The 24,885-nt window shown below is 41.4% G+C and overlaps 1 protein-coding gene across 1 annotated transcript; it reads left to right on the top strand.

Moving 5' to 3' along the window:
- Positions 1-3,127: 3,127 nt before the first annotated feature.
- On the top strand, positions 3,128-24,640 carry engl (endoglin, like). Its single transcript, XM_060904014.1, has 17 exons — positions 3,128-3,211; positions 8,145-8,311; positions 8,550-8,687; positions 8,803-8,977; positions 9,971-10,139; positions 11,570-11,714; positions 11,823-12,015; positions 14,340-14,491; positions 14,712-14,867; positions 16,755-16,844; positions 16,972-17,214; positions 17,860-18,444; positions 18,675-18,756; positions 19,024-19,089; positions 22,068-22,157; positions 22,761-22,857; positions 22,996-24,640. The coding sequence occupies exons 1-16, from the start codon at positions 3,151-3,153 to the stop codon at positions 22,853-22,855; spliced, it is 2,607 nt and encodes an 868-aa protein (XP_060759997.1). The 5' UTR covers positions 3,128-3,150; the 3' UTR covers positions 22,856-22,857; positions 22,996-24,640.
- The last annotated feature ends 245 nt before the right edge of the window (positions 24,641-24,885 follow it).

Here is a 24,885-nt window from a genome sequence, read left to right as displayed (position 1 = left end):
GTTTGTTTGTTTGTTTGTTTGTTTTTCTTTGGATGACTTCTTACAATGCATTATTTTTTCCCCCTGTTTCTCAGGAAGTCTTGTTTGCTCAGGTCTAAGATTAATTCCATATCTATATTATCTTTGTGTAAAAGTTACATGCAGGTATAAATGCATGTTTTCCGAGTCAGAGCTGTTTTACAGTTTGATGATGATGATAATGATGATGATGGTCTGCTGCTATAGCCGTACACCATGATACTGGAGTGTAAAGAGTTATACCAGTCGCTTCATGCTCTGCACCAATCGTGTGAGAAGGTTTTAACAGCGTGTTCTGGTTTTAATGCTGAAAGAACGATATACTGTACTGTACTGACCATGTCATATGTTTCACCCTGATGTGTGATCAGAATTGCAGACTGTACCCAGGGTCTGATCTGATTATTTACTTTCAGCAGTGTTGGTGAGGTCTCCTGCTCCACTTTCACTGATTTTATGACTGGGTTTGATGATGAGGAACTTTAATAAACGATTGCACTAGTACAGGTACTATAGTACAGAGATTTTAGATTTTGTAACCCAAGAATTTCACTACAAGGACTTTAGTGCAAGTACAGGATCTTTAACCCAGGAATTTTAGTACTGAGGTTCAAGCCCAGGGACTTGACCCCAGGAACCTAGTACCTAGTGTAGCCCAGGAACTTGAAAACAGAAAATCTAGGACCAGGGCTTGACAGGATCTTTACAACAAGCACCTTAGTACCAAAGCTTCAGCTCAGGAAATATAGTACTATTTATTCTATCCACATTCACCAGATATGAGCAATCGCATGCTCTGATTAGCAACTCTGCTACTAGGATATCAGCTCATATACCGTGAGTAGAGAAAAACAAAATGGCAGAGTGTGTTGCTGAACCAACTAAGGATGAAATAAAAACTACTCGAAAACAAAACCGCAAAAATTACAAAAAAAGCAACAAAATATGGAATAAAAGTTTTTGATGGTAAGAATGCATCTTTTTTATTTTTCAAGAATGATTATCATTATCGCAAATTGCTCCTGCCATTTCACCAGTTTGTTTACATTCTAAGCAGAAATGATTTTGTTGGATGTTTTGTATAAAGTTTTTACTTATCGAATTTAAAAATAAAAATGCTCCATTTCTCAAAATCCAGTGACTGTGGATAGAATAAAACAGTTATTCCACTCAATCTCATCATACATGGCTTATAGACAACTCAGTGCCACACACCTCATCAGCTATCAGCTCATGTACGATTCGATTTCATGGAATAACTAATTGTTAATTATCTAGCTCAGGAATTGTAGTCCACGACATTTAGTAAAGCAAGGCAAGGCAAGTTTATTTATATAGCACATTTCATACACAATGGCAGTTCAATGTGCTTTACAGAAGCAAAAACAAAAACAGTAAACAATAGAGAAATAAAATTACATAAAATAATTTTATTTTTAATCTAAAACAATTAATTAAAAGAATTAAAAGAAAATAATAAGAATTAAACAACAGTAGAACTAAAATAATAAAATGCCAAAAAGAAAAAAGGAGAAAAAGAAAAAGAAACCAGCGGAATAAAATAGAATAAAATTAAAGTAAATTTCAAACATGCAGAGAAAGTAAAGATTATAAAAAATGTAAAAATATTAATTATTTAACAGAAAGCATCTGAAAACAGCTTGGTCTTTAGTCTAGATTTGAAGCTGCCAACAGCAGGAGCATTTTTAATGTCCTCTGGCAGTTGGTTCCATAGCTGTACTGCATAGTAGCTAAAAGCTGCTTCACCACACTTTGTTTTAACAACTGGTTTTAATAGTAAATTTTTCTGTTGCGATCTGGTGGATCTGATTGGGTTAGGCCGCTGCAACATATCAGAGAGGTAATTGGGCCCTGTACCATTTAGAGATTTATACACCAGCAGCAATGCCTTAAAGTCAATTCTGTAGCTTACTGGAAGACAGTGAAGGGACCTTAGAATTGGGGTAATGTGCTCTGTTCTTTTTGTTCGTGTGAGAACCCTCGCCACTGCATTTTGAACCAGCTGAAGTCGTTTGATGGTCTTTTTTGGCAGGCCTGTGAAAAGGCCATTGCAGTAATCAACCCTACTAGAGATGAAGGCATGTATTAATTTTTCCAGATCATTTTTTGACATAAGTCCTCTTAGTTTGGAAATGTTTTTTAGGTGATAAAATGCCGTTTTAGTGATTGCTTTCATGTGACTGTCAAAGTTTAGCTCGCTGTCAATGAAAACACCAAGATTTGTAACCATTTCTTTATTTTTAATCCCTTTTGTGTCAAGAATAGTGGTAATCCTGAGTCTTTCATCTTTTTTTCCAAATAGAATTACTTCTATTTTATCTGTGTTCAACTGAAGAAAATTTTGTGACATCCAGCTATTGATTTGATCGATGCACTGGTAGAGACATTCAAGGGGGGCATAGTCATTTGGTGATAGAGCAAAATAAATTTGGGTATCATCTGCATAGCAGTGATACAAAATTGAATTTTTATTGATAATTTGCCCAAGTGGGAGCATATAAAGGTTGAAAAGTAATGGTCCAAGAATCGACCCCTTTACCACACACAGCTTTAACCTATAATCTTAAGTAGAGGAACTTTTTCTGCGACTCCTAAACCCAGAAACCTAACGCGGCTCTAGTGGAACCCTGAATTGAACCAAGAACCAGGTTTGAGCCACAGAGGAAAGCTGTATGAATCAGACATGAGGATCTGAGCCCCACTGAGATGCAGGAGACTGAACCACATTCAGACGCAGCTGATTCACACAGGCTGGGTTCTGTGGTGCTTTTGGAATTTAAGGTTTCATTTTGAACAACATAAATACAAGTGAGATATTCATTCTGTCGTTTAATTATGTGCTGTGTGTGTGCATTTATTTGTGTGTGTGTGTGTGTGTGTGTGTGTGTGTGTGTGTGTGAGAGTGAGGGAGGGTGGGACTTGTGCTCTGGATACTCTAGACTGTGTTGTTTCTTTTTGTCTTTCTCAACCTTGTGGAATGTAAGATTTCATTATGAATTGCTCTTTGTCCTCCCACTCTGTCAGAATTTTATTCTCTCTCTCTCTCTCTCTCTCTGTGTGACAGTATGTAACAGATGTTCTCTGGAAGCCAAACTCTTCTGGATCAAGAAGATGATGTTGCAGTCAGAGTGGACTCTGTTCTGTCTCCTGCTGGTCAGGGCAGGAAGTGCAGGTATGGGGCAGGAGAGCATACGTAAACTCACAATATGAACTTACTAATCAGACTGATCTGAGAACTGGGTGTGGCCTAATATTCTAATGAGCACTTGATTGACATGTCACTCGAGATGAGACGACTAGTATTAGAGTACTGTAGCACTCGAGCCAAACGGAGAATTGGGATTATTAAAGGGGGCATTAAAGGGGATCAAAACGTTCTTGTTCCTGTTATGAACCAGCGGAGTGCGTTAAGGTCATGCACATGCAGTAAGAGTGAGCAGTAACTCTCGTGAGTCAGTATGCTTTATGACGTTCAGCTGTCACACGAGGTTTTGTGACGACGTGCACTTTTTGTCATTTGTGCAAACATTTGCGACATTCGCACTTCTCGAGGGGCAGGAGAACCCTGGAGGATGGTGTTCTGCCCCTCTTGACCTATGAACACCACTCAAAACACTTCGTCCAGCTCGTTGCTTCATTGCTGAAGCATTTCCAGGGCCTTTGTCGCTGATTCCCCCCGAGTTTGAAACAGAATTTGACGTTTGCTCTCTGGTCTGTATTAAAATCTCAAATACACATGCACATGCTGTCACAAAATGTGTGTAAGGCAGATCCTGATGTTAACCGTAGGGGTGGGCATTGCCAAGGACCTCACGATATGATACGCATCACGATACTTGAGTCACGATATGATACGCATCACGATACTTGAGTCACAATACGATACTGCGATATATTGCGATATTCTACATAGTTCACTGAAAAATGTAAACGCATTATGCATCTTAAAATCCGAGTTGTATGTACATCAGATGATAGTGATAATTCATGGGACAAACTGAGTCAAAACAATGTGATTCTAATTATCCATGGCATTTTATTGTAACTATACAAGCGCAAGTTACAACATATTTGCAGGAACAACACACTGTCTGGAACACATTGAAAAGTGCAGTGTGCATCTTAGTCTCCCTGAGCACAATTATGAAACATAGTGCAGTGTGGGTCAGTGTCCACACACTGAAACTGAATTGAAACCTCAGTGAATCACGTTTCTTCTGAACTTTGAGTAAATACTCAAAATAAAATGCAGTGTCTCACACACACTAAAATTGAAAATGCAAGATAAAGTGCAGCTTCTTGCCTTTGGTCTTAAATGACAAAATTAAGTTCACAGTTACAGTAAGTCACACATCACTGAAGTAGATGGGAGGACTTTGGCGCTGTCCAGTGTAGTTTGCTTCGGGTCGGGTTTCGGTGGCTCCGGCTGAGCTAATATGTCGGGGTGGTGTCGTGCTAAGTAAGTTCGCAAGTTTGTTGTGTTACCTGAATATCTAATTGGAGCGAAAGAGGTTTTGCAAAGTGAGTACTCTTTGTCCAGCTCACTGTTTTTTTTTCTCCTTTCCTTTGGAATCCAAAGTGCCTCCAAACATCTGCCTTAAAGTTCGGCGGCGTCTCTAGGTTTACATTAACAGCCATGTTTGCTTGTTTTTTTTTCCTCACTGCAACCACCGGGAAAAAAAGAGAAGACGAAGAGTGCCTTGCAGTGAGGTAGCAGCACAGCGACACCTTACGGAGTGGAGGTGCGGAAGTCGTACTGGATTTACAACCCGTCTGAAACATGATTTATTATTTGAAAAAATATCGATATTCAAATTTTGAGTATCGATATTGAATCGGAAGACAAAGTATCGCAATATATCGCCGTATCGATAATTTTGCCCACCCCTAGTTAACCGCATGACATCATACACCATACTGACTCAGGAGCTTCTGGAATGGCGCCTAGACTTTGGAGCAGCTTACGCCGAGTGTTAGGTCTGCTGATTCTGTCACCATTTTTATGTCTTAAGAACAACATTTTTATATTTCAGCATTTGGAGAAGTTCTTGGTTCTTGATTGGTTTCCTTATGTCTTTACAATTTTAATTAGTTACTCTTACATTTTTACACCTTATTTTTATATCTTAGGTTTTTTAAAATCTTTTCCTTTATTTGAATGTAATATAATGCCATTTGTAATTTGTTTTTATTTTTTATTCATGGTTTATTTTAATATTTTTTTAAATTCTATCTTACAATAATAATAATAATAATAATAATTATTATTATTATTATTATTATTTAAATATAGTTCTGGAATGCCTTGACTCATATTTTATTGTTTTAGCATGATGTAAAGCACTTTGAGCCACTTGGTTTGAAAAATGCTCCATAAACAAACATTATTATTATTATTATTATTATTATTATTATTATTATTATTATTATTAGAGTCACTACTTGCTCCTGCATGACCTTGCCACACTCCATTCTTTTGCAGCAGGAACAGTCCTGAAACTGTTTGATCACATTGAGTATGTACTATGCACTCTCAGAAAATAAAGTATATTATTGTACCTTTAGGGATACAGTGGCTTGTCATTGAGGCAGTACCCTCTAAGTTACTTATTTGTACCCTTTATATACTGTTTGGGAACATATATGTACCTTTTTGGCCCTAAAAAGTTACACATAGTTACCTTGAGGTCCAATAAGGGTACATGAGTGTAGATTGGATCTTGGGGGACAGAAATGAACTCCTACTGTACCCCTATTTCTGACAGTGTATATAGTTTCAGGAATTTCTTTTTCATATGTACAGAAGTATCTATTTTTTGGGGGGGATTTTTCACCTTTATTCGTCATGTGTACATTAGATCACAGTTAAATTCTTTCTCTGCATTTAACCCATTTATGGATGTTTTACACACACACACACACACACACACACACACACACACACACACACACACACAGAGAGAGAGAGCAGTGGGCAGCTGCACTACAGCACCCAGGGAGCAGTTGGGGATTAGGTGCCTTGATCAAGGGCACTTCAGACATGGATGTAGAAGGAGGAGGAAAGTGCTGTTCATTCACTTCCCCCACCCAGACATTTTTCTGCTGGTCCATGGAATCAAACTGGTGACCTTTTGGTGTCAAGGCTGCTTCTCTAACCTTTAGGTTAGATGGAAAGCTGAGAAGCATTCTGGGCATTTCTTGGGAAGCTCATGTCCCGAACACAGAAGTCCTCAAAAGAGCTGGACTTCCCTCCATTGAGACGGTGATCGAACACCACCAACTGCGCTGGCTTGGCCATGTCCAAAGGATGCCAAAAGAATGACTCCCCAAGCAAGTCCTTGACTCTGAACTGACTGAAGGCCACAGAAAGAGAGGGACACCCAAAAAGCGCTTTAAGGACTGCATCAAAAGATATCTGATAGTGTTTAACATTGATCTGAAGAACTGGGAAGCAGTCACAGAAAACTGAAGGCTTTGGAGAATGTCCTGTTGTTCTGGCTCCATCAAGGCTGAAAACGACAAGAGACATCATGCCGATGAAAAATGCTGCTGCTGAAAGCTCCAACAACAACAGAGCATTGGACCGCCTCCTACTACCCCCTGCTCTCACTGTCCTCAACTGTTTCACTCGCATCTTGGACTCTCAAGTCATCTCCATTTCACGCACCCTGCGCCTTCATCTTGGAAAGGATACTCGACCTCGAGCTACACCAATGACGACGAGGTTAGATGGCCATGGCTCCCCAGTCTGGATGTCATCATTAAAACAGATACATGAAGACTGTAGTGACACAGTTCCAGGGGTGTGGTTGACCGAGTTCTGTTTAAAGATGTTAGCCAATCAGAGTGAAGCTATTTACATATTTAATATATAAAATCACCACAGCCAAAAAATCAGCCCGTCTTAACCTGTTGGGTTTTTATACCATGTTAAAACAACATGAGAAAAAACAACCAAGGCATTTAAAAAAAAAAAACCTCACAAACTTTGCAAAAGCATCTCAGGGAATAATATAAAATAAGCAAAAAGTGTATACCATGTCTGCTTTAATCCCTTTTGCTTGTTACTCTTCATTCACTATCTTAATTTTTTAAAGCTAGTTTAGTCCTCACTCACTGTTTTAACTTTCTCCTGCTAGTTTAGCCATTGTCTGATGATTTAGTCTTTACTTGCTGTCTTAACTTTTTACTTGGTAGCTTAGCTTTCGCTTGTTATGTTAGTCATTATTCACTAGTTTAGACTTCACTCTCTGTTTTAGCCTTTTCTTGCTAGTTCTGTGTTCACTTGCTAGCTTAGCTCCACTCACTAGTTTACTCTTCACTTGCTATCTTAACTTTCTTCTGCGAGTTCAGTCTTCACTTGTAGCTTAGCTTTTGCTTGTTATTTTAATATGATCTTGCTAGCATAGTTTAGCTTTCACTTGCTAAGTCTTTCAGGGACAAAGGATAGCAGCCTTTGTGATTAGTGAGGCTAAAATTCACAAGCTACACCCACTTTAAAATTTGTGTTTTGCATCTGTTTTATTGTTCTTTTCACATCATGTGATTTTCATGTGGTTGTATTTTCCTGAAAGAGATGAAATATCAGATTTTAAGTTCTGTTCTGTGCAGTCCGAGCCAATCCTAAAGTGATAGCACCAGGTTTGGGTTTGTGTTTCAGAGAGAAATCTTACAGCTTAGTCCAGGAGCAGAGAGTGTGGTGTTAAAGACGCACGATCCACACAGGCACACCTCGGGAGTGTGTGTTAAAGCATGTGTGTGTGAATAGGTTAGCATTTCACCGGTCAGTGCCACAGACACCTATGTGTGTATGAGTGCCGAGCGTGACCCAGCACCCGGCTTCTCTCTGAGCTCTCAGTCCTTCACCACAGAACCGTCTCGAGCTTTCACTCCAGCTCACCGAGAGGAACAGGATTTAGAAATATAATTTAAAGATGGAGGTGAAAAGATTTACACACACGTGCACACACACTCCAGCTTATTTAGAATACTGGATTGCACTCAGAATGAAGCTTGCTGCTCTGTGTGTGTGTGTGTTTGAGCTTGATGTGTGTGTGTGAGTATTTGTGGTTTGGATTAAAAGTATTTTCTCTGCCTGTGAGCAGGTGAAGTGACGTTGCAGTGCGGAGTTTCTCCTGCGGGGGCGCTGCATCCTATTCACGCTCAGCTCGAACGCTTCGAGGCGGGGCCAGGCTGCGCTGCCAGAGAGGGTGGAGCTAAAGAGACCCATGTAGTCACTGTGAAGAGGCCTAATCACAGCACTGACAAACTGGTACAGCTATCTATCTGTCTGTCTGTCTATCTATCTATCTATCTATCTATCTATCTATCTATCTATCTATCTATCTATCTGTCTGTCTGTCTGTCTGTCTGTCTGTCTCTCTATCCATCCATCTATCTATCTATCCATCTTTCTGTCTATCAGTATAGCCATCTATCTATCTATCTATCTATCTATCTATCTATCTATCTATCTATCTATCTATCTATCTATCTATCTATCTATCTAGGTGACAGTGGTTCTGAGGCCACTGTCTTACTCACATCCTGTCCATCGCCCAGTCATTCTTGTACTGAGTTCCCAGCATGCCATGCACTGGGTTCTGGAGAGCGAGGGGCTGCCAGAGAATCTCCATATCCTGGTGCAGGTCAGCACTTATACCTGTGTGTGTGTGTGAACGTTGCCCCAGTTATTAAAAGCCAAAGCAACTGAATAGTCAGTGTTTGTGTGTGTGTGTGCGTGCGTGCGTGTGTGTATTGTAGGTCTTGGTGAACTCCACTCTGGAGAACAGGAGTGTGTCGGCTCGTGTCCATGCCATCCCCTCTTTGCCGTGGCGACCTCGTGCTCTACTGCGCTGGACCCTTCAGCGTCATGCAACAGTCTCCTCGCTTACACATTCGGCCAGTGCCAACCGTGTCTACCTCCGCCTCGGAGAGGGTACACATACACCACACACAGTACAGATCCACCTACTGATTCTCATGATTTTCTCAGGAAAACTGATATAATTCCTCTGGATACAAAGGAATAGTGCTGTTCTTCATTTAAGACACTGTAACCGTAAACCGTCAGAACATCATAATTAGCACATAACCCTGAGACAGCATGTTAACCCATGAGGTAGCAGAGAGAGAAAAAGGGGGCAACGATGCCCTTAACCCCCCAATATGACATCATAAGTCAATCATTACAACACACATCGAGGGAAAAGCACAACCTTAGATGTTTCCTAATTTCAGTTTTAATTTTAGATTCGAATGCCAGAATCAATTCACAGTAGACACTGGTAGATGACTTTGGGCCTTCTGGGGGTCAACTGACATGCGTTCTGGGCCTTTCCATCAGAATATGTGAGAGCCAGTGAGCTACCTTGACAACTGGGAGAGAGTGGCTTCCATCCCCAGAAAGTTTGGTCGTGTTTAAAATTGCAGTGGGTCAAATGTCAGACAAATTCATCCATTACAACCATGAAGGCATCTGTGAACATCCTTGAGGCATACGTGAGCTACGGGGGGTTACTGTAGCATTCCATCACGACCATCAAGCTCAAAATGTTCATGGAACAACATTCTGCAGAAAATGAAAATTTCGCTTAGGGGGTGTGGCTTGTTTTGTCGTGCTGTGGCTATGCCGTACTGCAGCCGTGAAAACCATAAACAGTTTACCAGCATCTTCTGTTGCAACTACCGTGGTTTCATTTCCATATTTACTCCCCCCAAATTTATATGATGGATCATCTCCAAAATCTGCCAGAATGGCCACGTAGCCCCAGCCATGGTTCTCATGGATCAACCGGTGATGTGTGACCTTACCTTAAATGAGTTTGATGTTGAGAGGTCACATGTAGAGTTGTACATTAATATTTATCCACTGTGTAATTATTTCAGTCTTGAAGTTTTGTCGTACCTCTTCCATTTTCTTGACCCTCAGATCCCAGCATGCCAAGTGTTTGTCGCCTGCAGTCTCTTTTCCTCTCTCATAACTACATGGCGTCCAAGCTGCAGGAACAGGAAGTGAATGGCTGCGCTTCCTCAGAGAGGCTCTTCAACCCAGAAGTGCACATCATCAAGCTGTGGTCTGCTGGCTCCGGACTCTGTGGGTGAGCTGGACTGAACATACTATCCCATAATATCTCTGTGACCCAGCAGCTTTCTGGCCTTAGCATGAGGTTTTCTATGAATAATGACATATTTGTTACGATAACAGACACCATGTGGAGTAGGCTTGGGTGGTATCATGGTATCATCGTTTACTGGGGTATTTAGAAATCCCAATGGTATGACAGGGTAATCAAGCATTCAAAACATGTAGCGAAAATGTAAACTTGAAAGGTTTTATATTCGAGATGTAAAATTTCTCAGTTTCAGCATTTGATATGTAGTCTTTGTACCATTTTCAACGAAACATAGAGTTTCCATGATTTTTTTGCAAATCTTCACATTCTGAGTTTATGTAAGTTTTATACAGTGGTCCAACTTTTTTGGAATAAAAATGATGTTGTGAACCTGCAACATCCAGTCACACAGGAGAGAAGTAACCATATTGTCTGGATAAGAAGCTCACGGGGAGTCTGAAAAACCTATTCGGCCATCAGTGCATTAGTGGACAGTAGTGTTAGTCGTGTTTTGTTGGGTTGTGTTTTGGTTGCATTCGGGGAAAAAAAAGACATTGAAGTCAGAAAGTGAGCCAAGAATTTTGGGGGTGTAGCAACCAGGCAACTCCTTTAGGGTGGCACAGTGGTGTAGTGGTTAGCACTGTTGCCTTGCATCAAGAAGGTTCCAGGTTTGAAGCTGACAGAAGCCTTTCTGTGTGGAGTTTGCATGTTCTCCCCACGTCTGTGTGGGTTTCTTCCTGGTGCTGTGGTTTCCCTCACAATTCAAAGACATGCATATTAGGTAAAATATCCAGCCACTGGGTTGTACAAGCCAGTGCACACTTAGTGTTGGCCGGTCCCAAGCCCAGATAGATTGGAGAGGGTTGTGTCAGGATATTGCCAAATCAATATGTGACAACCCCTAATGAATGGGAGCAGCTGAAAGAAGAAGAAGCAACCAGGTGAGTACCTTATTTCCAGTCATGTTCTTCCATTGCTTTACATCTCCAAACTGTCTACATAGCACATACATGTTTCCAGTGTGGGTATATGGAATATTCTAGCACATAAACTTCTAGGAGAAGCTTCTATAACTCATGAGACATTGTGTTCAAGACATGAATCCATTGGTTTTAATGAAAACTGCTAATTTATTTGAATCTGAAAAGAAATTGGTTGATCTTCCTTTGTGTCAAGTGTATCCAGGTGAGCTTTCACCTTGCAAAATTTGTGAAACCTGAGCCAATAGCATAAACCCTTTTTCCTTGAAAAAATAACACAAATTGGATTATTAATGCACCATCTCACAATCAGCAAGACTGAACAAACCTACTGCACCCAAGTGAACATCTCTGATGTGAAATCTACAGCTGCACAAGTACCCTCATATGCCAGCCAAACATTGTCTTATATTTTGTTTCTTGCACTCTGTTCAGGTCGTTACAGGTGGAGGTGTCTGTTTCTCTGCTGCCCCCAGTGGCTGATGCTGGGTGGTGCAATGTAGTGTTAGTGTTGAGCAGTGCCGCTCCGGTAAACTGGGCTCTTGTGACTCCGGGTCTCCGTGGCCACATCACAGTTCACGTAAGATGTCTCTTTATTCACTGAAACTGTTTTTACCATCAAAATAACCTCACTTTCCTAAGTTGACATTTGATTCCACATGTTTCTCTCTCTCTTTCTTTCTCTCAGTCGTCTCACAGTGTGACGCCTCTCTATCCTCCCAAACCCGACCTCACCATGAGCAGCACTATTGTCCCTGACCTCCTCACAACCCCTGACCTGCTTGCCTGGGCCAATCAGAATGGCTATCCCTCTGTGATGTCATACACAGAAGCTCATCTAGCCAATCGCCTTGTGATCAAGCTGAAAGGGGGTGGTGCAGGTAAGGCCAGAATCTTAGCCCGTCTGTATCTATCTACTACTGTGCTCCATGACTCTTTACAGTCATGGAGCATTTCCATTAGAGACACATTGATTAATTTGATTGCTGTCACCTGATACCCCCAGCAGCTCTTTAACCCTTTAAGATCAAACGTGTCTTCAGCACCTTCAAAATAAATCCAGTTCAAATCCAGGATCAGATCCGATCCGTGTATGCAGATACAGTGAGTTTAAATGTGAGGATCACATGCAACACAGACAACACAGCAGCTCTGTACACACAGTTCTCACAGGACAGATCGTACAGAACAATGTGTAGGACAATATAATAAACACAGCGGACAGTGTGAGCAAATACGACCTTCTGTTGAGGGAAAATGTTTGGTGTTTTCTTAATTTCCGATCTGATTAAATGTCCTGATGTCCTTCACAGGCTCCAGGCTAATGTAAAACAATCTAGTCCATGTTATAAAGATAAAGGAGTGCTGTGTTGACGCCTTTGATTTGTGTAATGCAGCTCGATGTAGAGCAGAGTTACTTTTATCACCGTTGCCAGGATGTCCTGAAGTATTTCATTCTTCTTATACCACAGTGACATTTGTGCAAACAATTGTGCCAAATATTGTGGACTGTCTGTGAGACAAGTTACTTCTTGCCATCACTTGGGTCATGTGTCATGAATTGGAATATGACGACATCTTCAGTGAAACACCGCGATGGACGATGACATTGGGGGATGGGTGTTTTATGGGTTACTCCTATAAAGTTACAAGTTAAATGTGCAGGGCGAAACATGATGAGATAATGCCGGTATAATATAATGATTAGTCACGTCAAGTCAATTTTATTTATCGTTGTCGTCGACTGTCCATTGCTAGCAATGATGACTACATCATAAGCATCCAGTGTCTAATGTCCTTTACAAATTCCTCAAATCTTTTAAGCTGGTGTCTCTCATCTGGCTTTGCAGAAACATACAACTGTGTGTCATCAGCATAATGGTGGAAGATAATACCATGTTTACAAATAATATTACACAGAGGTAACATCTAAAGAAAAAAAGCAGTGGGCCTAAGACAGAATATTCTAAGACCAAACTTTACCTTTGTATGCATATAGAGATCATATTGCCATCAACAAACTGATAGTGATCAGTTAAAGAAGACCTGATCCAGAAGAGGGCCATTTCTTTATCTCCCACAACATTTTCTAGTCTATCAAGGAGAATAGTATGATCAATGGTGTCAAAGGCTGCACTAAGGTCAAGCAACACAAGCAAGGAGACACAGCCCTGATCAGAAGCCAGTAGTAGGTCATTTACTACTTTAACCAGCACTGTCTTAGGGCTATGATGAGGCCTAAATCCTGACTGATACATTTCATGAAAGTTATTCCAAAGTAGGTATGAGCACAATTACTATGCCAGCAGGGTCAGAGGTCAAGATTAGTTTTGTTTTGAACTAGGGATCTGATAACTGCTAGTTAAAGGATTTAGATACATAGCAATTGCTAGTGGAAGAAATTATTATTATTAGAAGAGGTTTGATTAAAAATTATTCATTTAAGACAGTTATAGAAGAGAACATAATAGTTTGGTCTGTTGGTAAGTTTTAATCCTCAGTTTTGTGATACAAGTAAAGACTCGCCTCCTGATATACTGTGGCAGGCACAAACCAGAGGTGCACTCAAATTCGGCAGACTGAGGCGAACCACAGCATACAAAAAGAGACTTTCAGAAAAAAGCATCAGTGTAACTGACGGTTACTGAAGTCAGGCTCAACATTGTGATGACGGTCAGCCATCAGCAGTCGAATCCTAATGACAAAAAATATGCAGTTTGTCATGTTAGTGAGAAACCTCAAAATGTAAACTCCTCAACACTGTCCTTAAGGCTTCCCTGTATCTGAAAATATAAACTTACTGATCTGGTAAAATGCACTAATGTCCTTCACAGACTCTATGCTAGTGTAAAACAATATAAAAATATTTTTAAAAATAGACCATACACTTCTCTTCATGGTCCATATTATGAAGATAAGGGAGTGCTGAAGACCTTGATTTGTTCATTTAAACAGGAAAATAAACAGATAGTAGATTATAGTAGATTTAAGAAAAGTCAGTGAGTAAATTAAGAGAGAGAGATTTACACAACACAGTGTTAATAATGAATGTTAATCACTGAGTTGAGCAGAGTAGGGTGTAGCAAAGGTTGTGTCTCAAATCTCAGCCTATGCACTATAGTCTGAAATCAAAACCAACCGATGTTTAATATCTCTGCAGTTGAGAATGAATTCTCTATCACTTTCCACACACACATACACACAGTGCAGGCTGTCAGGGAGGCGAAGATGGAAGAGACGTGGCTGAGACACTGGCTGTCTCACGAGGTCAGCGATGGTGTGGACAGCAGGAAGGTTGTCAGCGTGCAGTGCGTGGATGGACGCCTCACTGTCGCCGTGGATAAAAGCTCCTTAGAGGTCAAACACTAACACACACACACACAGTCACTGTTATCAGGATATCATTGTTACTTCCATATTGTTTGTTTCTTGACTGGAATCAGAAATTGATAAAGCAGTGTGTGTTCTCAAACATGGATTGTTTTTGTTTTTCTCACTCACTCACTCACTCACTCACTCACTCACTCACTCACACACACACACACACACACACACACACACACACTGTTGCATGCAGGCTCTGTCTCTGTCAGTTTCGGCGGTGACCCTGAGGGACCCCTCGTGCCAGGCACGGTCCAACAGGAGCCATTTCCTGTTGGCTTTTCCAGTCATTTCCTGTGGGACTGAAGGCGAGATGGAGCAACATGGCAGAGAAGTGCAGTACAAGAACACGGTAAGAAAAAGGCACATGGAGAGAGAGATACAGAGAGAGAGACAGGAGTGTGGATATTCATGAGCCCTGTCACTCCATATCAGTAATTTACTGTATTGCAGCACTAAAGAGAAACATAAGACTTGTGTGCATTGTCTTAAACTATTAAAACTAATCTGTGTAGAATAATAAAATGTTGCTACAGTAAGTCTCACATTTGTAAATGGCGTAGGAACGTGTCTGCACCCGTATCGTCGACGTAAATGTGCTACACCTTCCTGCCACCTGTAAGTCTTACAGCATTAGCTGAACTCGCAAGACAGATAAATAACGAATAAAGTCGATCACATCTCAGAGACCTGATTTACTTTGTCATGTCCTCAGTGATTTATTTAATAGCAGCTAAATTTGTTAACGATAAAGCAGCTAGTTTAGCGCGCACATTCTGTGGCCGAACGTTCACATGTAATCATGTAATCATTAGAAAATTGGACGTTTAGTCCAAAATCAGTCAAGTGTTTTGTTTTTTTGTGACATCACAGACCTGTAGAAGTACCAAAAAAGTCTCTATTGAACACAAACACTTCTTTATGTGATGGGGTTCATTCAGAGTGATGTTAAAAGTCTTACAGGCAAAGAGACAGAGACCATGTCAGGTTTTTTTTTTTTTAATGCACAACACACTCCTCCTGTTTTTTTTTTTTTTTTTTAAATGTGTGATTACTACTGCGGCCCAAGAAAAGCTCCCTACTGGGTTTTGTCTGCTGAGTGTCTCATAATGGCGTAATTACGTTTGGAACGAGGCCCGCTTTCTGTACGGACAGACCACAGTGCGACCTGGCTCAGATATTTTCTGACACATAGAAAGCTTAGAGTTTGCATCTGCCAGGAAATACATATGTGACCTGGGTCAATGTGTGTGTGTGTGTGTGTGAGAGAGAGAGAGAGAGGCTGTAATATCCCCCACTGTGCCTACCATATAACTGATCCGGGTTACAGCATTCTGAACACAATGGACTGTACTATTTACACTTGCCGATCACTTTATTAGAAACACCCATCTATCCACCTGCTGTTTGATGCAGTTCTTTAATCAGCTGATCCCTTGATGCATAAAATCATGCAGATACAAAATCAAGAGCTTCAGTTAATGTTTACAATGTTCAAACATCATAATGGGAAAAATTGTGATCTGACAGTGAAGTGTGACTTTCTTTCACTGTGGCATGGGTGTTGGTTTGAGCCAGATGGACTGATCTGAGTGTTTCAGAAACTGCTGATCTCCTGGGGTTTTCACACACAAACACCAGTCTCTAACGTTTACATACAACGGTGCAAAAAACAAAAAACACCAAGTGAGTGAGAGTTCTGTGGGTGGAAAGTAAACAAATGCCTTGTTGATAAGAGAGGCTCAGAGGAAAATGGACAGATTGGTTCGAGCTTTTTTGCCAGGAAGGTTATAGTAACTCATATAATCACTCTTTACAACCGTGGTGAGCAGAAAAGCATCTCAGCATGCAACAGAAAACAAAAGAACACATTGGGTTCCACTCCTGCAGCCAAGAACAGGAATCTTAGAATCATGAACAAGTTCCCATTCAAACGGCTGGTGAGTGTATATAATGAGAGGTTAAGTAGCTACTCAGGCTGACAATTATATGCGATTACTCTTCAAATATTTGTAGATCGCAGATGATGATGTGGATCAAGGTTGCCTTTGTACACAATACAATGTGTTATTTTCATTAACGTCAATAATGAATGTTTAATCAGTGTCTGAATTTTTATGCTTTAGTTGCATGCAGGAGCTTTAATGCTAACGGAACACACACATGATGGAAGCCTGTAGCGTGACCTTGAACTTGACCTCTACTGGAATCTGAAAGCAGTGTGTGTTTTCTCGTGCAGATATTACTGTGGAGGGCCAAGCCTTTACTGAACATGCAGGACAACACAGAAGACAAATCAGCCAACGAGTCAACTCCACTGGTTATACATGTGAGTGAAGGGGCGTAGCAAGTGTGCCTGTCATTCGGATTGTGGGTGTGGCCTCTGTGCCGATCTAAGACATATTCAAATCGTCGCCCTGTGCTGTTTTAAAGTCGTGTGTTTATTCTGGTTTCAGTTGAGATGTGCGGCTCCTCTGCCCGCTCTCGGCAGCGTGTCTACTCCAAGCTCGCCCTCCAGGCCACAGGGGATGCCGCGGAGTAGGAGTGGCCCCGTCTCCGGCCCTGCCTCTGGCCCACCCTGGCTCCCGGTCCCACATGGTGGTCCTCTGGTTGCCATGCGCCTGTTTGCCACAGACAGGTTTGAGCAGAGAGCAGTGGGGCCCTGTGTGGTGACGGTTCATGGACGAGTGTACGCCGAGGTCAGAGTCACACGCCGTATCACCGCCATTTTCTTTTCTCGCTGTGTTGATGATTATCAGGAGCGATGGTGATATGAAGACGTGATGGTACAGAGTACATTTTGGGGTTTATCAAGATTACAAATGCAGCATGGCCTTTAAACGGGTCACGAACAACATGTCCACTCTAAACATCTAACATTTAACATTGTCTCTGTCTCTCTCTCTCTGTCTCACTTTCTATCTCTATCTCACTCTCTCTGTTTCATTCACTATCTGTCTCTCTTTGTCTCAATCTTTCTCCCTGTCTCACTTTCTATCTCTGCCCCATCTTTTTTATCTCTGCCCATCTCACTCTCTATCTGTGTCTCACTGTCTCTCACACTATCCTTTTTGCTGTCTCTCTCTCTGTCTCACTTTCTATCTCTGTCTCATTGTTTCTCCCTGTCTCACTCTGTGTCTCACTCTCTATCTGTCTCTCTTTGTCTCACTGTTTCTCCCTGTCTCACTTTCTATCTCTGCCCTGTCTCACTCTCTCTGTCTCACATTATCTCTTTCGCTGTCACTGTCTGTCTGTCTCTCTCTGTCTCACTGTCTCACTTTCTATCTCTGTCTCACTCTCTCTGTCTCACTTATTCTCTCTCCCTGTCTCTCACTCTCTCTCAGATCTCAGGCAGTGTGGGGGTCAGTGAGAAGTTGGAGGTGCATTCCTGTATGTTCTCTCCTCTATCAGACCCGCGCGCTCAGACCAGGTGGTCCATTATCCAAGACTTCTGTCCCGTGGACCCATCCTTCACCACACACACGGAGACACAGACAGAACGCAGAGCAGATAATAATGGAGACAGAGACACAGAGAGCGATGAGGGAGAAAGAAAGGACAGTGATGAGGAAAGAACGGAGGAAGATGAGACTGAGAAGGAGCAGGACACGAGAGAGGATGAGATGCGTCTTGTTGCAGAAATGAGGGACGATGAAGAACAGTCAGACAATCAGAGAGACAAAGATTTACAGGGAAAAAGAGACAAAGTGTCCAGAGGAGTGGGCGTGGAACAGCGGACAGACAGGACAGAGAGGATGGAGAGGACAGAGAGGAAGTTCCAGCTCAGGTTCAGCTTCATTCTGCGGCCGGTGTTTAATAACTCCATCCAGTTCCTGCACTGCAGCCTGCAGCTGTGTGGAGACGCCACTGAGACCCACAGAGACTGCACACACACACCTGCTCCCACACACACCCCAGCAGCTCAACAGGTAACACACACACTTTATTTTAAAGTGAAATAAACAGCTGATTTACACTGGAATAATATCCCACCTTCATCTCACTTTAACTAGAATACATATTCTCTCTCCCTCTCTCTCCCTTCTCTCTTTCCCTCCCCCTTCTCTCTCCCCTTCCTCCCTCTCTTTCTCTCTCTCCCACCTCACCCTCTATCCCCCTTTCAATCCCCCCTTCTCCCTCTCCCTCCTGCCCCCCCAAGTGTGAGTACAGGAACTTGTCCAGGCCAGTGTTAGTTACATATCTCCCTGATGCACTGGCTGGTCTGGTGCCTCCTCCTGCTGGTCAGTTCTCAAAATTACAACATTACACACACAAAAATAAATCAACAAATAACAATATATACTAAAAAATAAATAAATAGCAAATGAAGTTTGATTTAAACATGCATATCTTAATTTATTTTTGAATAATTTAATATACTTCTGCAAGTGTTTTTTTAATAGGTATTTTATTAAAAAAATTTGTCTTTAATTTCACTTTTAACATTTTTTAATGTTCGTTTCACACGTTTCATTTTCACACATTTGTGTGTTTTGTGTGTTTTAAAGGTAAATTGGCTCAGAAGCCTCGTATGAAAGAGACAATGATGCCCAGGCACAGCTCATCCAACAGTGGTAAAGACACACACACACACACACACACACACACACACACACACACACACACACACACACACACCAGAGTTAACTAAAACTCAACAGAGTTGCAGGTAAAATCAGCTTCATTTTTGTTTTTGTTTTGTTTTCCACCTCGTGACAGTAACATTCTAGTTCCAGTAGGTGGCAGTAATGTAATGCCAGCTGTCATAAACCATTAAACAAAATGTTTGCTATGCCTAAATACACTTCCACAGGCATCTCATTACATTACAGGTATTTAGCAGATGCTTTTATAGAGCAACATACAACAAAGGGATACACGACACAGTGCTCCCGGAGCAGAGAGGGTTAAAGGCCTTGCTCAAGGGCCTAACTTGAGAGTGCTGGGTCTTGAACCTATGACCTTCAGATAAGTGAGCCAGAGCCATTAAGCCACCATGCCCCATCTCCAAAGTATACTGGATTTTGCAGACGTGTGAGTGCACTAGTTGAACTCATGCACACTACTGCTACTGAATCTGCGTATTCACACGTGCACAGTCAGTGCACACAGAGACAAACTCTGGGACTGTGTGCATGACCAAATTTGCATCCTGAGCACCGTGCATGCACCACTTACTGAAGTATGCTCGGGCCATTTTGGAAAGCTAATTTTTCAGCGCGCTTTATGACAAAGGATAATTGAGTGGACAAAATTCCTTGGTAGAGTCAGGAATGCTTTACAATGAACTCCAGTCATTATTCCAACAAATACTGGAAATCAAGAGGGATCACCTTCTACAAGAGAGAATTCGAGTTGTAAATATATTTTTGGGCTGTTTGTCATGTTTTGGGGTTTGGGTGCTGATTTTTGTACAGTACACTGATAAAGGGCTCTCTGTAAGACATGATAATATGTTCTTATATGGCTGCAATTGTGGGCAGCACGGTGTTGTAGTGGATCACACTGTCACCTCACAGCAAAAAGGTTCTGGGTTTGAGCCCAGTAGCTGACAGAGGCCTTTCTGTGTGGAGTTTGCATGCTCTCCCCTTGTCTGCGTGAGTTTCCTCTGGGTGCTCCAGTTTCCCCCGCATTCCAAAGGCATGCAGGTTAGGTTGATTGGTCGCTCTAAATTGACTGTAGGTGTGAATGTAAGTGTGAATGGTTGTTTGTCTCTATGAGTCAGCCCTGTGATGATCTGGCGACTTGTCCAGGGTGTACCCCACCTCTCGTCCATAGTCAGCTGGGACAGGATCCAGCTTGCCCTGCACAGGATAAGTGGTTACAGATAATGGATGAGTGGTTGCCATTGTAATGTCTTCTTCAGCAGTCCATCATGTACAATGTTGGCCATGTTTTTGGGAGTTTATTTTTGCCAAGTGCGTTTTGATCAATAATCTGCATCGGTCGCATCTGAAATGGAACGTCTGCGATCGTGAGCTTTAACAAACTCTAGACTCTGATTTTCAAGGGTATTACCTTTATAGGGTGGGCAGTGCTGTTCCTAAACAGAGCTGCCTGGACACTCACACAGCTGCCTGTACCCTGCTGTTGCCCAATGTTCAACAAGGTAGATGTTGGTAATCTAGTATGAGCTGCCTGGGTGCAGAACTAATGCTAGCAGCTCCCAGCTCCTCAAACCTGCTGCCATCACATACACTCCATCACCACAGGACCTTCCACACCTTCCAAAACCTCCTCTCACAACATGCCTTGCACAAGTATAGTTCCCCCACCAACAGCCTCTCTGGACTTCCAACCCGGGACTCAAGTGGTGCACAGAAGTGCAACAGACTTGATGGATAAAGCAGTTGCCTCACAGTCTGATGGTGCCATCCGTTGACCAGCATTTTGGTTCCTGTGCATGTCACCAAGGTGGCTGTACCACTGACCCCAATGGCTTCATCTGCCACAGACCACCATCAGACGACCTGATGCCGACGTCCTCAGTTGGATGCAGTTGAATGTCATGCCCAGGATGTGCCATAATAATGAATTATAGATGGAAGGAAGGGTGAGTGGTTACCACTGTTGCCTCCAGGTTCTGGGTTCGAGCCTCACTGTTGATGGGATCTTTCTGTGTGGAGCTTGTACATTCTCCCTGTGTCTGTATGGGTTTCCTCCTACAGTTCATAGACATGCAGATGAGGTAAAATATCCAGCCACTGGGGTTGTACAAGTCAGTGCATTTACTACCAGTTCCAAGCCCAGATAGATTGGGGAGGGTTGTGTCAGGAAGGGCGTCTGGTGTAAAACCTACTCCAAATCAAATATGCAAAACAGATCCGCTGTAGCAACCCCGAACGAATGGGAGCAGACAAAAAAAAAGATGAAAGGATGGATGTAGAGTAGATTTATTTGAAGGATTATAAGATGATGGATAGATAAATGGATGGATGGATTGAGCTCAATAAAGTCCATGTACATTTTATAGCTTGCTGAATTCTGAATAGCGAGCCACAAACTAGCTTTACTGAAGTGATTTCTGCAGGAACAAACACCATGTTAATCAAAACAGCTCCCCTGTTTTCATCTCGCTCTCTTACCTATGATGATAAGTCTCAATGTCATGTCGGATATGACAACTAACACAAGTCACCAACATTACAAGCAAACACCATTTAGTTACAATAATTTTAAATGGACCAATCCGTAGTGACATTTAAAAATATAAATAAATAAGTAATATTTATATTTTGGAAGGAACAAAGGAGAATTCTTTATTAAAGACCTACAATAAAAATGATAGTCTGACCTGCCATGATATCCAGCTTCGTTTATTTGAACAAGCATGGATTTATTTTTTCATTTTGGCTATAAACGTATGAAAAACATGTTCAGTGACACTCCTGTTCGAGTCAGTCAGAGTCACAAACCCTCTTTGTCTTATATTTTATTTATTGATAAGCTTTTTAAGTAACAGCTAAACAGTAAACAACTTGTGTCCTGTCTTGTTATGATGGGATATCTATGGCTGTGCACTGGAGTTAAGGTGCTTTGTGCTTGTGTTTAGTTGTGAGCTCCATGCTGATCAGTGTGATCGCTGCGTTCCTGATGGGTGCCATCCTGATGGGTGCGCTGTGGTGTATCTACTCCTGCACAGGTACCACACACCCCTTTGTCCCATACAATAACCCTAGTGCGAGAATGTTCTCAGGAATGCAACCGTCCAATGAAATATACTGAGATTAGGTACAGTAAGGTAAAGAGAGCAACAAAGAGAGGCTGAATACTTATGCAACCTTTACAAAAGTTTTACATTTTTAATTTATGAATAATTTAACAAACTATATAGCTTTCCTCCTGCTTCAGGATTATGGCTGCAGGATGGAGAGCCACTCTAGACAGGAAACACATGACCTTCAGACAACCTCCGAATCCAAATCCTAGGGTAGAGGTTCACATGTTGGTTTTTCCTTTTGAGCTGATTTAAAAAAAAAAAAAAAAAAAGCCTTCAACTCAGCTGACATGGTGGTGACATGTTTCCAGTCTAGCATGGCTCTCCAATCCTCAGCCAGACTCTCTTAGTATTATGGGCTGTTTATTTTGTGTAGGTTTGTGACCAATAATCCAAATGACGTCTAGTTCAGTTCCTGGTAGAAGCACTAGAAAATGAAGAAAGTTCAAAGACGGGGAGGGAAAATACTTTATACAAGCAACTATGCGCCATTTTTAGAAGAATGTCATGTGGTGGTGGTGTTGCCAGGGAGACGTGCGACTGTCCATAGAAACAGTCTTCAGGAGACCCCGAGTTCCTGGAGCCCAATGTCGCCGCTGGAACAAACCACCAGCTCAGTGTAGAGGTCGGTGCCCACGGGACTGCCGCAATGGTCCAAATTAAACACAAAGACTTTGGGTGTTAATTAATCTTGAAATAATTAACAGGGATGTTTTTGCTGTTTACTATTTAATGACACTTTTCTGTATGTGTTCATTTACAGGGGCTGGATGATGTGAACAAGAAGAGGATGATGGTGTGTGTGTGTGTGTGTACTTTGTTGTGTTCCAGACTGCAGGACACATTTGGACAAACCGATGTACATCATGATAAACTGTAATTTCATGAGCCATGGACTTTATAAACTCATTAACGAGCCTCCATGTGTGAAACCGCTGTTTATTAATTAAACACCGAAACCACTTCAATCAGCACCACTGCGCCAGATGTTGACCTTTCGATGTGGCCTGTCTGTTAGATGATAAAAGCTATACCTGTTGAATTCTGGATCGTGATTGGTCCAAAGGTGTTGATTTATGTTTCTGCACTCCTTCTTACACGATACCGTTTCTACGCTGTTGGTCATTGTGATACAGTGAAGTTTTCTGGAAGGACATGTTTGTGTTTGTTTAATGTTTATGGAAGGAGTCTCCAGTGTCAGAGCTTTGTAACAGTTAGAAATAAAGCTGTCACTTTAAGTTTTCCAACGCCTTCACGACAGAGTTTACGCTTTACACTTTACAGGTTTCTCTGTAACAGGACGAGGTTTTTTTTCTTTTTTTTGTCATTTACTTCAAGAGAGGTGGCTGAGAGAATAACTATTTTTATTCTGTCTACATTCACTGGATATGAGCGATCGCACACTCTGATTGGCTACTCTACTACTAGGATATCAGCTCATATACCATGAGTAGAAAAAAACAAAATGGTGGCATATGTTGCTGAACCAACTGAGGATGAAATAAAAACTCTACTTGAAAACAAAACCCAAAAAAACAACAACAAAAAACCCAACAAAATATGGAATGAAAGTATTTGATGGTAAGAATGTATCTCTTTTGATCTAAAAATTTTCAAGAATTATTATTGCATTTTTCACAAATTGCTCCTGTCATTTCGCCGGTTTGTTTACATTCTAAGTGGAAATGATTTTGTCAGACATTTTGTATAAAGTTTTTATTTATCAAATTTCATGAAAATAAAAATGCTCTGTTTCTCAAAACCCAGTGAATGTGGATAGAATAAAACAGTTATTCCACTCAATCTCGTCGTACATGGCGTATAGATAACTCAGTGCTATGCGCCTTGTCGGCTATCATACAATTAATTTATAGATTAATTGTATGACTCGATTTCGTGGAATAACTGTTAAATAGCTGCTGTAACGTAAGTGAGAACAGGAACTAATCTTGTTTTGTGGATGTTCCTCAACATGAAATGTAACTGTAAATGGACAAAATGTACGTCTTCCTTTAAGGAGTAAAAATGGTTCGAAATGTTTGGACTTTTTATATCAGGAGAATGAATCAGCTTTAGGGGTGGGAACGGTAATTTCGCTTCATATCAGCCTGTCCTTGATTATTACCCCACCACCACACCTTTAAATGTTTTATTCCTTACTTATTACATTTTGACTTTTTGTGGATGTCTAAAAAAAAAGTGTTGATTTTGCTCAAGCTTCTTTTCAGTGCAAACTGAGTTCAGACTAATTATTTATAGATTAAAAAGTAATTGTAGACTGATGACTGGTGCTCTACAGTTATTAATTGTGTGTGTGTGGTGACTGTGGTTGATGTGCATTTCTGTGTTTCTGTCATTCCTCGCTGCTGAGACCTGAGACTACATTAAAGTAAATCTGTCCCTGCAAAGTCTTGTACTTTTTCTATTTATTATTTATTGTATTTTCTTCTTTTTCTTCTTCTTATTAACTCAAGCTTGTTCTCAGATTTCCAGACATTTCCAAAAAGCCTGAAAGACACGACAGTCATCTTATTTGCAGTATGGTGGTTTCTATGGTAGCCAAACAAATAAATAAGCAAACAAAAGCACCTCTCTGGGTGGGTGGGACATCCTCTTTGTCTCTCCTGTCAATCACAGTGACACTAGCCAATCA

Source organism: Neoarius graeffei, chromosome 22 (genome assembly GCF_027579695.1).
Source record: "Neoarius graeffei isolate fNeoGra1 chromosome 22, fNeoGra1.pri, whole genome shotgun sequence".
In the NCBI taxonomy this organism is placed as follows: Eukaryota; Metazoa; Chordata; class Actinopteri; order Siluriformes; family Ariidae; genus Neoarius; species Neoarius graeffei.
This window is presented reverse-complemented; position numbering and strand designations above follow the sequence as displayed.

Coding starts and splice junctions, on each gene's coding strand:
- engl (XM_060904014.1), top strand. CDS start 3,151: ATGATGTTGCAGTCAGAGTGGACTCTGTTCTGTCTCCTGCTGGTCAGG. Junction 14,868..16,754: donor AAGTGCAGTACAAGAACACG/GTAAGAAAAAGG, acceptor TTTCTCGTGCAG/ATATTACTGTGGAGGGCCAA. Junction 16,845..16,971: donor CAACTCCACTGGTTATACAT/GTGAGTGAAGGG, acceptor TTCTGGTTTCAG/TTGAGATGTGCGGCTCCTCT.